This window comes from Ahaetulla prasina, chromosome 8 (genome assembly GCF_028640845.1).
Source record: "Ahaetulla prasina isolate Xishuangbanna chromosome 8, ASM2864084v1, whole genome shotgun sequence".
Taxonomy (NCBI): Eukaryota; Metazoa; Chordata; class Lepidosauria; order Squamata; family Colubridae; genus Ahaetulla; species Ahaetulla prasina.
This window is the reverse complement of record NC_080546.1, coordinates 81,114,446-81,128,883: the sequence shown is the minus strand read 5'-3', so window position 1 is coordinate 81,128,883 and position 14,438 is coordinate 81,114,446. Positions and strand designations below refer to the sequence as shown.

Sequence of the window (14,438 nt, the reverse complement as noted above, 5' to 3'; positions counted from 1 at the left end):
AAAAGAGGCAGACAGCCTCTTCCAGGGAAGATTTCTCTGTCTTCTATTTTTCTTCCACAGCAGAATAAAAAAGCCTCTTCCTGTGAAGGCTTTTCCAATTCTTTATTCTGATTTTCTCCTGGAGCAAAAGAAAGCCCTTTCTAGTGAAGCAGTTCCACTGGTTAATTCTTTTCACTGTCAGAAAGTTTCTTCTTAGTTTTAGGTTGCTTCTCTGTTTCTTCAGGTTACATCCATTGCTTCTTGTTTTGCCTTCTGGTGCTTCGGAAAATACATTGCCCCCACTTCTTTCTGGCAGCCCCTTAAAAGCCTGTTGCCTATCACACTCCTGGGCAAAGCATGTGAGCCGTTTCCACCTTTCAGTGGTCCATGAAAGTACATCTGTAGTATGTAGATAATAAAGTTGAAAAAAGGTGAACAACATTTTTACAGAACTATAAATATGTTGAGGCTGGGTTAGTGGTGGGTTTCAGCAGGTTCTGACCCGTTCTGGAGAACCGGTAGTGGAAATGTTGAGTAATTTGGAGAACTGGTAGTAAAAATTCTGACTGGCCCCACCCCCATCTATTCTCTGCCTCTCAAGTCCCAGCTGATCGGGAGGAAATAGGGATTTTGCAGTAACCTTCCCCTGGAGTGGAGTGGGAATGGAGATTTTACAGTATCCTTCCCCTGCCATGCCCACCAAGCCACGTCTATCAAGCCATGCCATGCCCACCGAGCCACACCCACAGAACGGGTAGTAAAAAAATTTGAAACCCACCACTGGGCTGGGTGTGACAAGGAATGGCTGGGAGGGGAGAAGGCAGGCGAGGCACCCCTTGACGTGAGTGGCATTGACTTGGCCATGCCCACCCAGTCACATGACCACCAAGCCATGCCCGCAGAACCGGTAGGCCAAATTTTTTACATTTCACCACTGGTGTAGACTCAGAAGTAGTGTCATCCTTGTTTCTGAGAAAGGCCATATCACCAGAGGGCTACCATGACTAGACCACGGTGGAAATCTAGACATCCCTTAGATGGCAGTAAGGAGAGAGAGAGAATTCTAAGTTTTTGTTGCCTTCTAATGCACATCCAGATTTTTCTACATCCGGTATGGTAGCCCCACGTAAGCACGGGATAAGAACACACCTGTTCTGTCCCCCTCGCCTCAGTCCAAGCAATGACTTAATTAGCCGGCAACTATCAGCTTCTGGCAGCAAACTAGCGAGCGTCTGCCAAGTGTCTCTCTTATCTCTCTTGCTGCCGATGAGTCAACCAGTAACAAACAGTATTTCAGCTCTAGTTAAGCAGTTGATTTGCTTGCCACAAAGAGGTATAACAGCCCTTGCTGCTTTTATATCCTGTGGGGTGTGGCTCCATGACTTAGCACTTCCTAGGCCTGCCCCACCCCTGCTTCTGTTGTTCCCTCCTCTTCTACCTACGAAACCTAGGGTCCAGCCAGGCCTGATTGCCATCAGCTGGGTCTGGAGGCATGGCCTGGGGGGAAGAGTCAGGAGACAGAGGCCTCGTTATCTCCTCCACCTGGCCTGCCTCTGGCTCCTGGAGCTGAGCCAGGGAAGCCGGTGCTCCCGAGGTAAGTCCTGATGGCCCTTCCTCCTCACTTTCCAAGTCACTTTCTGGCAGGGGGCCCAGCTCGGGGGGCGCAGACACAACACACACAAGCACGTGATAAGAACATGCCAAAGTTGGATCTAAGTTCAATCCAAGAACCGGAGAGTTGGAAACCCCTCCCAAATGTCTGATTAGTTGCTGAAGTATCCGTCTACTCCTTTGTGTCTTAGTTAATATGGCTGTGTGTATTTGAAAATGATAGACCTGTGATGGTGAACCTATGGCATATGTGCCGGAAGTGGCATGCAGAACCATCTCTCCGGGCACGCCAGCTGTCACCCGTTGCTCTTCCAGGTTCCAGCACATATGCTGATGGTCTCACGCGCAGGAACAGTGGAAACTGGAAGAGCAGCTCCCTGGCGCCCATGCACGCGCCAGGAAGCTGAGCTTCTGGTTTGCGGTGTGTGCATGTGCGCCATCCAGCCACTCTTTGCGTATGCATGTGTGCCAGAAACCGGAAAACCAGGTGGCTGGCGTGCATGCGCGTGCCAGAAACCAGAAGCTCAGCTTCCCGGCAAGCTGCTCAGTTTCCAGTGTTTTCCTGAGCACGTGTGCGCACCCATTTCAGCACTCGGTATATATATGTGTTTTTATATGCCTGTAAACCGCCCTGAGTCCCTAGGGAGATAGGGCGGTATAAAAGTATGAATAATAAATAAATAAATAAATAAATAAATAAAAAGGTTCACCAACACTGTGATAGACCTTTGTAAGTACAATGCCTCTTTTCAGTCCATTTAAGGAAACCTGAAAACCAGAGGTGGGTTTCAGCAGGTTCTGACCAGTTCTGGAGAACCGGTAGCGAAAATTTGGAGTAGTTCAGAGAACTGGTAATAAAAATTGTGACTGGCCCCACCCCAATCTATTCTCTGCCTCCCAAGTCCCAGCTGATCGGGAGGAAATGGAGATTTTGCGGTATCCTTCCCCTGTTACGCCCACCAAGCCACGCCCACCAAGCCATGCCACACCCACCAAGCCACACCCACAGAACCGATAGTAAAAAAAATTGAAACCCACCACTGCTGAAAACTAAAGAAAAAGACTTTAGACAATTTCCTTTGCGGGCCACTCAACTCGCTCTCTTTGTTTATAGAAGAAAAATATTTTTGTGAAATAGGGCTTGGATCAGTGGTGGGATTCAAATAATTTAGCAACTGGTTCTCTGCCCTAATGATTTCTTCCAACAACCAGTTCACCAAACTGCTCAGAAAGTTAACAACCGGTTCTCCCGAAGTGGAGCGAACTGGCTGAATCCCACCACTGGTTTGGATCTCTTTTGTAGTATGTACAGCGTGTGTAGAAAGTCCTTTTTCATTTGGTTGGAACTGTCTGTCGTTTTGGAAGAAATGTTGACGGGCAGGCAATTGTTATTTTGCTTCATTGTGGGTTGTTGTTTTTTCTTTCCTCCTTATACAGAAAACCTTTTTAATTAAAAACAACGCTCTGGGTGTTTTCGTGGAAGTGTTGGAGGATAAGAAAATAGTTGACCAGTTGGTTCAGTGCCTTATTAGAACTTAGAAACGAGAACTCGGAGGAAAAACTCATTTGGTTAAATGTTAGGGAGAAGCCTGTAATATGAGAAACTGCTGGAATTCAGCTTGCATCATTGCATTCCAGGATTGTGCTGAAGTGAAGCTGGTGACAAATTAAATGGATGATTAATTAAAATCTTGTCAGGATGCCCTGGCAGTTAGCATCCCAAGAAGTAACGGGACTGGAATCTGGAGGTCAGCGGGCCATCTAGTTTGAACCAGGACAATAGTCAAATTCAAAAGATAAAACACTGGGGAGTTATTGAACGTAAATTTAATCTGACAGCATTTTCTAATTTACAGACATGTTGCCCAAGTATATTCTAGGCACGTAAAGCTATTAAAGTTTTAAAATATCGGAAGAAGCAAATCAGCACATAAGAAAAATACAGAACAATCAAAATCTCTCTGAATCATTGATATTGATGTGTTCAGGTATTGATGGTATCAACCCACCAGCCTTGGCATATCAACTTCTGCGTCTTCCCCCCTTCAAAGCGCTGAGACTGTGCAAAACCATCAGACATAGGCAACGTGACCCATTGTACTTTGGGGCCCACAGGTATAAATACCTGCACACCTGACACTAGTTTGGCTACTGCTGTAAAAGAGATTCTGGTGTCAGTTATTTTTATTTCCAAGAACACCTGTAGGGTCCTATGCTTGGTTTTGATGTATGACCTCTGGCTAGGAAAATAATACATTTTAGTATATATTTATACGGTATACTTTGATCTCAGTAAGGCATTTGATAAAGTAGACCACATTCATCTTCTTGGGAAGACAGAACAATATGAAATATACTGGACCACGACTGGATTGATTTGCAGTTGGGTGATCAACCACACTCTATGTGTGATCCTCACTGGAACTACATCTACGTGGAGGAGAGCATCCAGTACAGAGGTGGTATTCAGCAGGTTCTGACCAGTTCTGGAGAACCGATAATGGAAATCTTGGGTAGTTCAGAGAACCGGTAAATACCACCTCTGACTGGCCCCACCCCCGTCTATTCTCTGCCTTCCGAGTCCCAGCTGATCGAAGCTGAACTGGGGTGACGGCTCGCATACCCATCTCTGGCACACGTGCCATAGGTTTGCCATCACGGCCCTAGAAAGTGCAGAGAAGAGCAACAAAGATTGTTCTGTCTCCGTCCTCACTTTGGAGTAACGAGCTGGCCTACAGCCAGTGGTTACACGGCTCCTATCAGTCCTGGCCGAGAAAACGCAGCTGCCTGCCAAAAAGTTCAAACAGATTAAGACTTCAGCTCACTTTGACACGGTTCAGCTAATTTGTTTCCAGTAGAAGTGAGAGCAGTCCCAAAGCTCCTTATATATCCTGTGGGGTGGGGCTCCTGTCCCACCCTTCCTTTTGATGACACCGCCTCTCTAATCTTGTGAAGCGCGGGTCGGTCCAGGCTCGATTAGTATGATTATCAGCTGCGTCTGAAGGCGTAGCCTGAGGAAGGGAGGAATCAGGGGATGTCAGCCTCATTACGTCCTCCGACTGGCCTGGTTCTGGCTCCTGGAGCTGGGCCAAAGGATTCGGTGCTCCTGAGGTAAGCCTTACTGGCCCTTCCCCCTCACTCTCAGAGTCAAAGGACACCAGAAACAAAATTGTAGACCTGCACCAGACTGGGAAGACTGAATCTGCAATAGGCAAGCAGCTTGGTGTGAAGAAATCAACTGTGGGAGGAATAATTAGAAAATGGAAGACATACAAGACCACTGATAATCTCCCTCGATCTGGGGGTCCATGCAAGATCTCATCCCGTGGGGTCAAAATGATCACAAGAACGGTGAGCAAATATCCCAGAACCACACAGGGGGACCTAGTGAATGATCTGCAGAGAGCTGGGACCAACGTAACAAAGGCTACCATCAGTAACACACTACACCACCAGGGACTCAGATCCTGCAGTGCCAGACATGTCCCCCTGCTTAAGCCAGTACATTTCCGGGCCCATCTGAAGTTTGCTAGAGAGCATTTGGATGATCCAGAAGAGGATTGGGAGAATGTTATATGGTCAGATGAAGCCAAAGTAGAACTGTTTGGTAGAAACTCAGCTCGTCGTGTTTGGAGGAGAGAGAATGCTGAGTTGTATCCAAAGAACACCATACCTACTGTGAAGCATGGGAGTGGCAACATCATGCTGTGGGGCTGTTTCTCTGCAAAGGGACCAGGACGACTGATCCGTGTAAAGGAAAGAATGAATGGGGCCATGTATTGTGAGATTTTGAGTGCAAACCTCCTTCCATCAGCAAGGGCATTGAAGATGCAACGTGGCTGGGTCTTTCAGCATGACAATGATCCTAAACACACCGCCCGGGCAACGAAGGAGTGGCTCCGTAAGAAGCATTTCAAGGTCCTGGAGTGGCCTAGCCAGTCACCAGATCTCAACCCCACAGAAAACCTTTGGAAGGAGTTGAAAGTCCGTGTTGCCCAGGGACAGCCCCAAAACATCACTGCTCTAGAGGAGATCTGCATGGAGGAATGGGCCAACATACCAGCAACAGTGTGTGAAAACCTTGTGAAGACGTACAGAAAACGTTTGACCTCTGTCATTGCCAACAAAGGATATATAACAAAGTATTGAGATGAACTTTTGATATTGACCAAATACTTATTTTCTACCATAATTTGCAAATAAATTCGTTACAAATCAGACAACGTGATTTTCTGGATGTGTTTTCTCATGTTGTCTCTCCTAGTTGAGGTATACCTATGATGACAATTTCAGGCCCCTCTCATCTTTTTCAGTGGGAGAACTTGCACAACTGGTGGCTGACTAAATACTTTTTTGCCCCACTGTACCTGCATATATTTTTCGATATAATGGTCTTGAATTCATTTGGAAAGTCAGTTTCCCAGATCCCATGCAACATTCAGTGGCTGGAGCAGATCCTCAACATACGACCGCAATTGAGCCCAACATTTCTGTTGCTAAGTGAAATGTTTGTTAAGTGAGTTTTGCCCCATTTTGTGACTTTTCCTGTCACAGTTGTTAAGTGAATCCCTGCACATGATAAGTGAGTAACACGGTTGTTAAATTAACCTGGTTTCCCCATTAACTTCGCTTATCAGAAGGTTGCAAAAGGTGATCACATGACCCTGGGACACAGCAACTGTCATAAATAACTTGCCAAGCATCTGAATTTTGATCGAGTGACCACCGCAATGGCTGTAAGTCCAAAAACCAGTCATAAATCACTTTTTCAGTAATGTCATTATTAAATGAACTGTTCTAAGTCGAGAACTACCTATATTAGACATTAGGGTAGGTAGGGATGTAAGGTACAATATAGCTCAGCTACACATACAATAAATCAAATCTGTGCCTGGGTGAATAGAAAGTGCCACGTATCAAAAACAATTTCTTTTAAATATATTTTTTTTAAAATTATCTCCAAAGTTAAAATAAGATATTTGAAATATATTTGTCAGCGTTCAGTCAGGGAGGATATTTTAAGTTGAATGTTAAATTTAGTGATGATTTATTATTTGTTCTATCCACATTTTCCATTATTGCTTTTTTGTATTCTTTTTTCTTTTTAATTCTGTATTATTAATATTATTAATTAATGTTATTAATGTATTAATGTATTAATATGCTCTACCTGACTCCGTAGTTACAGCCTCAAACCCTCACAGCTTCAACCTTAAACTGTCTACCGTGGTGCTCACCCCATTCCTAAGAGGTCCGCAAAGGAGGCGTGTATAAGTGCACGAGCGTGCCTACCGTCCCTGTCCTTCTGCCTCCATTTATTTGTATTCATTTCCTTCGTTCATATCCATGTTCATATCCATATCTGCTATCTTGAACATGTTTGACAAACTAATAAATAAATAAAATAAGTACATATTTTTAAATACAACAATTTCTCAGTGGAAACTTCTCAGTGGATTTATCTACAAAGAGCAATTTATATAATAATATGGAACCTGAGCATCACTAATCACAGAGCGTTGCTAATTAAAAAGAAAAGCCTTTATGTATGACAGAGAAAAGACAGGTCATAATGACATGTATTCCCATAGTTTTTCCAAGTGGAGTATGTCATAAGGGAGACCTTGAATAGCCCCCAAATTGGCTTGTAATTAAAAATTGATTGAAAGAATCTGAAACCAATATCAAAAATGGAAAGTTGTTTCGTCTGGTATTCTTTAATTATAAGTCTGGGAGTTTCGTTGTGTGCACAATTAAAAAAAAAGTTTTGTTATCCCTTTAATTTCAGGAACTGCAGACTGTTTTTCATGCATATTTTTAACCTTATCTAGATGAACAACATCCTGGCATTCTTCCTGATGCTGGGCAGCAAAGCATGAACATGCAATGCACAGTTTTTGTGTTGCTCTATCTGTGATACTACTACTACTACTACTACTAGGGCTTTGCTTTCCCTCGTTCATCAGATCATTTTTATGGATTGGTTGCTGGTTAAAGGACTGAAAGCAGAATGTAAGACTCTTCAGGAATATGTCTATATTCTCTATAAGAATATGTCTTATTCTGAAGGAATCTCAATATGCTTTTCAATGCTTTTTAAGAGTAAGCACCAGAAATAATATAGAAAGAGAAGGAAGCACTGAGGTAGCCAGGGTGGAGATGGCATCAAATATTTCAGGGTAGCCTTACAAAAATAGATAATGAAAAGTTCCCAAGGATCTCTTCCAATAAAAAACACATGCATTTGAAAAGCAGATATGACTTAGGGTTGGAACCAAGGGTGAAATCCAGCAGGTTCTGACAGGTTCTGGAGAACCTGTAGCGGAAATTTTGAGTAGTTCGGAGAACCGGTAAATACCACCTCTGGCTGGCCCCAGAGTGGGGAAGGAATGGAGATTTTACAATATCCTTCCTCTGGAGTGGGGAGGGAATGAAAATTTTACAGTATTCTTCCCTGGAGTGTGGAGGGAATGGGGATTTTACAATATCCTTCCCCTGGAGTGGGGAGGGAATGGAGATTTTACAATATACTTCCCCTGGAGTGGGGAGGGAATGGGGATTTTACAGTATTCTTCCCCTAAAGTGGGGAGGAAATGGAGATTTTACAGTATACTTCCCCTGGAGTGGGGAGGGAATGGGGATTTTACAGTATTCTTCCCCTAAAGTGGGGAGGGAATGGAGATTTTATAGTATACTTCCCCTGGAGTGGGGCGGGAATGGGGATTTTACAGTATCCTTCCCCTGAAGTGGGGAGGGAATGGAGATTTTAAAGTATCCTTCCCTGGAGTGGGGAGGGAATGGAGATTTTACAGTATCCTTCCCTGAAGTGGGGAGGGAATGGAGATTTTAAAGTATCCTTCCCTGGAGTGGGGAGGGAATGGAGATTTTACAGTATCCTTCCCTGAAGTGGGGAGGGAATGGAGATTTTACAGTATCCTTCCCGGAAGTGGGGAGGGAATGGAGATTTTACAGTATCCTTCCCGGAAGTGGGGAGGGAATGAAGATTTTACAGTATCCTTCCCTGGAGTGGGGAGGGAATGGAGGTTTTGCAGTATCCTTCCCCTGCCACGTCCACCAAGCCACACCACGCCCACCAAGCCACACCCATAGAACCGGTAGTAAAAAAATGTGGATTTCACCACTGGTTGGAACTATAAAAAGTGGAGCAAAGAAATAATTTCATAATTGAAATTTTGAACCGTTAGTCTGAACCAACCCTAAAGGAAAATTAGGGACATGGTGGATAGCTAAATGAAACTTTTGATGCAGGAGGTGGCTGCTTTGAACCAAGGAAAATTCCCACTGGAGATCACAAGGAAAGGAATGTCAATAAAACTCTCAGAATCCTATTGCTCTCGTACAAATCTGTGGTAATCAGAATGGGGTGTGCCTTTATAGTGAGCAGAGTTTATTGTGCACCTGGGAACAAGTGAGAGAAAGGGGCAATAAAGAGGATTTTTCACCTAGGATTAAATCACTGCATTTGCAATAGATAAGCCCTTACACAATGACTAAACTGAAAATTACATGACTGTTTGATGTCAGGAGGCTTTTTGGATACAGTGGTACCTTGGTACTCAACTGCTTTCAAACTCATCAGATTTGGTACTCAACGCAATTTGATCTGAACATTTTTGTCTTAGTACTCGTCGCTTGATTGGTACTCAACTCACAATCTAAAACTTGTAGGTGTTGGCGGCCATGTGACTCACAATGGGAAAATTTTGTTTGGTACTCATAATTTTTTGTACTCATTGCACTTCCTGTAACCAATTGATGAGGAGTGTCGAGGTACCACTCTACTTTTAATCGCCACGATAATGATTTAGACACAGAGAAGGTGATTGGAAGGAAACAGCTAATATTTTTCTCCCTGGAAACTGAGCCACTTGAAAATTCTGTTGGATATAAATACAAGTAAAAGGTAAAGGTTCCCCTCGCGTATATGTGATAGTCGTTCCCGGCTCTAGGGGGCGGTGCTCATCTCCGTTTCAAAGCCAAAGAGCCAGTGCTGTCCGAAGACATCTCCGTGGTTAAGTGGCCGGCATGACTCAACGCCAAAGGCGCACGGAACGCTGTTACCTTCCCACCAAAGGTGGTCCCTATTTTTCTACTTGCATTTTTTTACGTGCTTTCGAACTGCTAGGTTGGCAGAAGCTGGGACAAGTAACGAGAGCTCACCTCGTTACACGGTAGCACTAGGGATTTGAACCGCTGAACTGCCGACCTTTTGATTGACAAGCTCAGCGTCCTAGCCCCTGAGCCACCGCATCCCAAGTACGACTTCCTAAAAAAAATATAATGAATCATTCTTTTTTAAAAAATGGTGGACATTTCTATACCTGTGTTGTGCATCAGAAAAAGGGATTTTCATAAGTAGTAAAATTTAAATCTCTTACTTAACCTGGGGTACTGCAGCTTTATTTGAACAGTTGTGCCCTCTTCTGGCCAACTCTTTGCAGGATTGCAATTTGCCAGGTTTTCTAACTCTTAAATTGTTTGAAATCCTCCTCGCTTTTAAAACTGTTCCATCTTTGTCCCATTGCAGAAAAAGTACAGAAAAGGATCGGTGGACATTTCCAAAATCAAATGCGTTGAGACGGTGAAGAATGAGGATATTGTTATACCTTGTCAAAACAAATATCCGTTTCAGGTAAGCAGTGAAATCTAGTTTGCTGCATTTCAACAAACACGGAAATATTTGTATAGCAGACATTCTGGACCCTCCCTCCCTTAATCTGATACACTCTGAGAGGTTTAGATTATAACTAAATTTCCCACTGTTAGCCAAGTTAACTACTTAGAAGAGCAAACATATATTTCCTTTCGATGAGCACATAAGTGATTTTATTTTGAAAATTTCTAAAGCGGACACTGCTGGTCTTTTTTTATTTTTTTATTTTTGTCTAGTACATATTAGATAATATATATAAGTATAAGCATGAATTGAATACATAAAGTGAATACAATTAAAGGGAACATTAGGACAGGGACAGTAGGCACGCTGGTGCTCTTATGCACGCCCCTTAGGAATGGGGTGAGGTCAACAGTAGACAGTCTTAGGTTAAAGTTTTTGGGGTTTTGGGATGAGACCACAGAGTCTGGTAGTGCATTCCAGGCATTAACAACTCTGTTACTGAAGTCGTATTTTCTGTAATCGAGTTTGGAGCAATTTGTATCTATTGTGTGTTCGTATAGAATAGAATAGAATAGAATTTTTTATTGGCCAAGTGTGATTGGACACACAAGGAATTTGTCTTGGTGCATATGCTCTCAGTGTACATAAAAGAAAAGATACGTTCATCAAGGTATATTGTTGAGGTTGAAGCTGAAGTAGTCATTGACAGGTAGGACATTGTGGCAGATGGTTTTATGAGCTATGCTGAGGTCACACCGAAGGCGGCGTAGTTCTAAATTTTCTAAACCCAGAATTTCAAGTCTGGTGGCATAAGGTATTTTGTTGCGAGCAGAGGAGTGGAGGACTGTTCTTGCAAAATATTTCTGGACACGCTTAATTGTATTGATGTCTGAAATGTGGTATGGGTTCCAGACAGGCGAGCTGTATTCAAGAATTGAGCAAATGTTTTATAAGCTCTAGTTAGTAGTGTAATATTACCAGTGAAGAAGCTACAAAAGATTAGGTTTACAACCCTTAATGCCTCTTTGGCGATGTTGTTATAGTGGGCTTTGGCACTTAGATCATTTGATACGAGTACTCCAAGGTCCTTGACAGAGTGAGTGTCATCTACAAGGTTATGTCCACTTAGCTTGTATTTTGTGTTCTGATTCTTTTTGCCAATGTGTAAAGACAAAACATTTCTTGGTTGAGATTTGGAGTTGCCAATTTTTTTACCATTCCGACACAAAGTCAAGGTCTTTTTGAAGGGTAGCAGCATTGTTGATAGTGTTAAATAGTTTAACATCATCGGCAAAGAGAACATAGTTAGTTTGATTACTTTCTCGTGCTTTTTCTCTCTCCTATTTCCATACAATTTTCCCTCCCCCCACCTCCTTTCTTCCTTTTATTGCTATTGATTGGCATGAACTAAAACTGCATGAACAGTTCCAAATGGTCACCCAAATGCTTCTGAACTGTTTAAGGACTTTCCCCTTCCCGTTGTAACTGTTGACAACACTCTCTGGCTTTGACTCTTAAGTTGTGAGCGCTAAGAAGCAGGTGTACATTTAGATTAAAGCAAAGCTTATTTTGAGTTCAACCATGCAATTTTCATGAAAACAGAAGTTGTTTTCATTGCCTTCTGTTGATAAGTTTTTCTACTTCTCAGCCTAGCCTACATCACTGGTAGCTGCGTATAGTCTTGTATCCAATTCCTAACCAGATTGGCTCTTGCATGGCTTCCAAATCCAGCCTAAGGTTATGATTTGAGAATAGAATAGAATAGAATAGAATAGAATAGAATAGAATAGAATAGAATAGAATAGAATAGAATAGAATAGAATAGTATTTATTGGCCAAGTGTGATTGGACACACAAGGAATTTGTTTTGGTGCATATGCTCTCAGTGTACATAAAAGAAAAAGAAAAAAGAAAAACAAATACCTTCATCAAGGTACAACATTTACAACACAAATGATGGTCATCCGTTGTGAGTCGCAGAGAACAATTAGAAATAAAGAAATAAATAAAATCATTTGAGAGCATTTCACCGAGGCAGCCTTCGTCGGTGCCATCTTGCGGATCTTGAGGAGGCAAAGTGTACACGTACAAGCGGAAGTATGCAAATCTGATATTAAAAGAAGAAGAAGAAGAATAGAATAGAATAGAATAGAATAGAATAGAATAGAATAGAATAGAATAGAATAGAATAGAATAGAATAGAATAGAATAGAATAGAATTTTATTGGCCAAGTGTGATTGGACACACAAGGACTTTGTCTTGGTGCATATGCTCTTGTGCTTTCAAATTAGTCTTGACTTCTCGCAAGCACTGGACAAGACATGGCTATTTTCCTAGGGCTGAGATAGCGTAACTGGCATTCACTCAGCTGGATTGGTGCCCATGGCTGATTTTTCCTACTGTAGATTCCAAATATTGAAAGCAGATATTGGCTTTACTTAAAAGTGACATAAGGTAGCTTTCAAGAAACAACAAAAAGAATTATATACAGATACAATAATGATTTAGTTATGTGAACGGTGTTGGTGAAGTGATTAGAATGCACTACTGCAGGCTACTTCTGCTGACTGCCGGCTGACTGCAGTTTGACAGTTCGATTCTGGTTGACTCCGCTTTCCATCCTTCCGAGGTGGGTAAAATGAGGAACCAGATTTTGGGGATCAATGTGCTGACTGTATAAACCACTTAGAGAAGGCGGTAAAGCACTATATACAGTAAGTCTAAGTGCTATTGCTACATATTTGTACTTTTGTTGTAAAACCTAACTTTCCACCCTTCAATCCCTTCAAGGAAGTTAACAACATTTTAAAAAATAGCTAAAAATACCTGCATTTGTATAGGCCTTCATTCAGTCCGTTGCTTATATCATGTATTAATTTAGCAATTATTGAGGAATAATTAATTGTAATAATAGAGGAACAATTAGTTATAATAGCTGCAGAGGCAAAACAGGTGTGGTAGTAATATTCGGTTTTTTTCTTTCTTGCAGGTTGTCTACGATAATAGCACTCTTTATATTTTTGCCCCCACTGCCTATAGTAGGGATCAGTGGGTAAGAAATTTAAAAGAAGGTAATTGCAATTCTTGAAAATATACATCTCTAAGTGAAGAGTGTGAAGGAAATTTAACAAACAATTTCCCCCTACATTTGCCTATTTATTAGTTTAATCATTTTTTTTGTTAGTCAAGAAACAATTTTTTGCCATCTTTACTCTTCATTTTTCTCTGGGTTTTTTCCCCCCCATTTTTAATGTTTTTATTCATGACTACCCAAAAGTCGTTGGTAGTCAGGCAGCGTATTAAGAAATAAACAGCATCTGCCTATTTCAGATCCTTGGGAAGGACTTGATAGGTGGACAAAAATGCCAATTCCAGTCTGAACATCTGGGTGACAGTGCGATGAACCTTTGTTGTATCTTGCCCGCCCTCCTCTCCGCAGCCGGGCCCCTCCCATCTCCTGCTATCTGAGCCAGAGACTGATAGTGAAGAAGAATGGCCTGGCATGCCTCCAGCCCTCAGCCCTGGCACCGTGCCCGGACAGACTGAGCAAACAAACCTCCCTACAGCGTGTGAGCGCGAGGCCGGCCACGAGCTGGAATTGCCAGCAGCTGAGCAGGAGAACGAAAGGTGGGCAGATCCCCGCTTCCGGAGAATGGAGAGGCGACGTCAGCAAAAGGAAGGGAGGGGCAGGCCTGGATAAGTGCTGAGTCATGGAGCCACACCCCATGGCCTATATAAAGGATCTGCTTTTTGGCATTCCTTGAGTCAGGCAAAGTCTCATCTGGTTGCTGAAGTCACACCTTGTATTCCTGCCTGCCCTGAGAACTCTGACAGGACTTTGGCAAAGCTGCAGAAGCTTCGTGGCCACGCTTGATACAGGCTTCCCAGACCCGGCCGTCAGAGGAGGAGTGGGACACGACAACCTTATTATTATGGTTGATCACCCACCACCAGATGTTTCGACTAGATTTGGCACTTTCATCCACCTATTAAGTCCATCCCAATGACCTAAGAAAGGCAGATGTTATTGTTTAATAATATTAAGGGTATTGATACAGGACATAACTTTACTATTATTGTTTTCTTTTTGTTTTGGATAAAAATGTTATGTACTGGGAGGAGAAACAAGGAAAGAACCATCAGAAGGGATTCTATCTATCTATGTATCTATCTATCTATCTATCTATCTATCTATCTATCTATCTATCT

At 42.6% G+C, this 14,438-nt stretch overlaps 1 protein-coding gene across 9 annotated transcripts in view; it reads left to right on the top strand.

The window, feature by feature from the left end:
• The window catches only part of LOC131202771 (tyrosine-protein kinase Tec-like), a 144,004-nt gene that overhangs the window by 43,642 nt on the left and 85,924 nt on the right, over positions 1 to 14,438 (top strand). For 7 of the 9 annotated variants that reach the window (XM_058192027.1, XM_058192024.1, XM_058192031.1 and 4 more), the window contains 2 exons: positions 10,139 to 10,243; positions 13,219 to 13,300. Coding sequence is in view for 6 of the 9 variants with exons in the window: in XM_058192024.1 (XP_058048007.1) it covers positions 10,139 to 10,243; positions 13,219 to 13,300 (187 nt within the window). In the remaining 3 variants the exon portion in view is untranslated. Of the gene's footprint in view, positions 1 to 7,150; positions 7,603 to 10,138; positions 10,244 to 13,218; positions 13,301 to 14,438 lie in introns of those variants that run through there. The other 2 variants (XM_058192025.1, XM_058192026.1) reach the window with 2 other exon arrangements.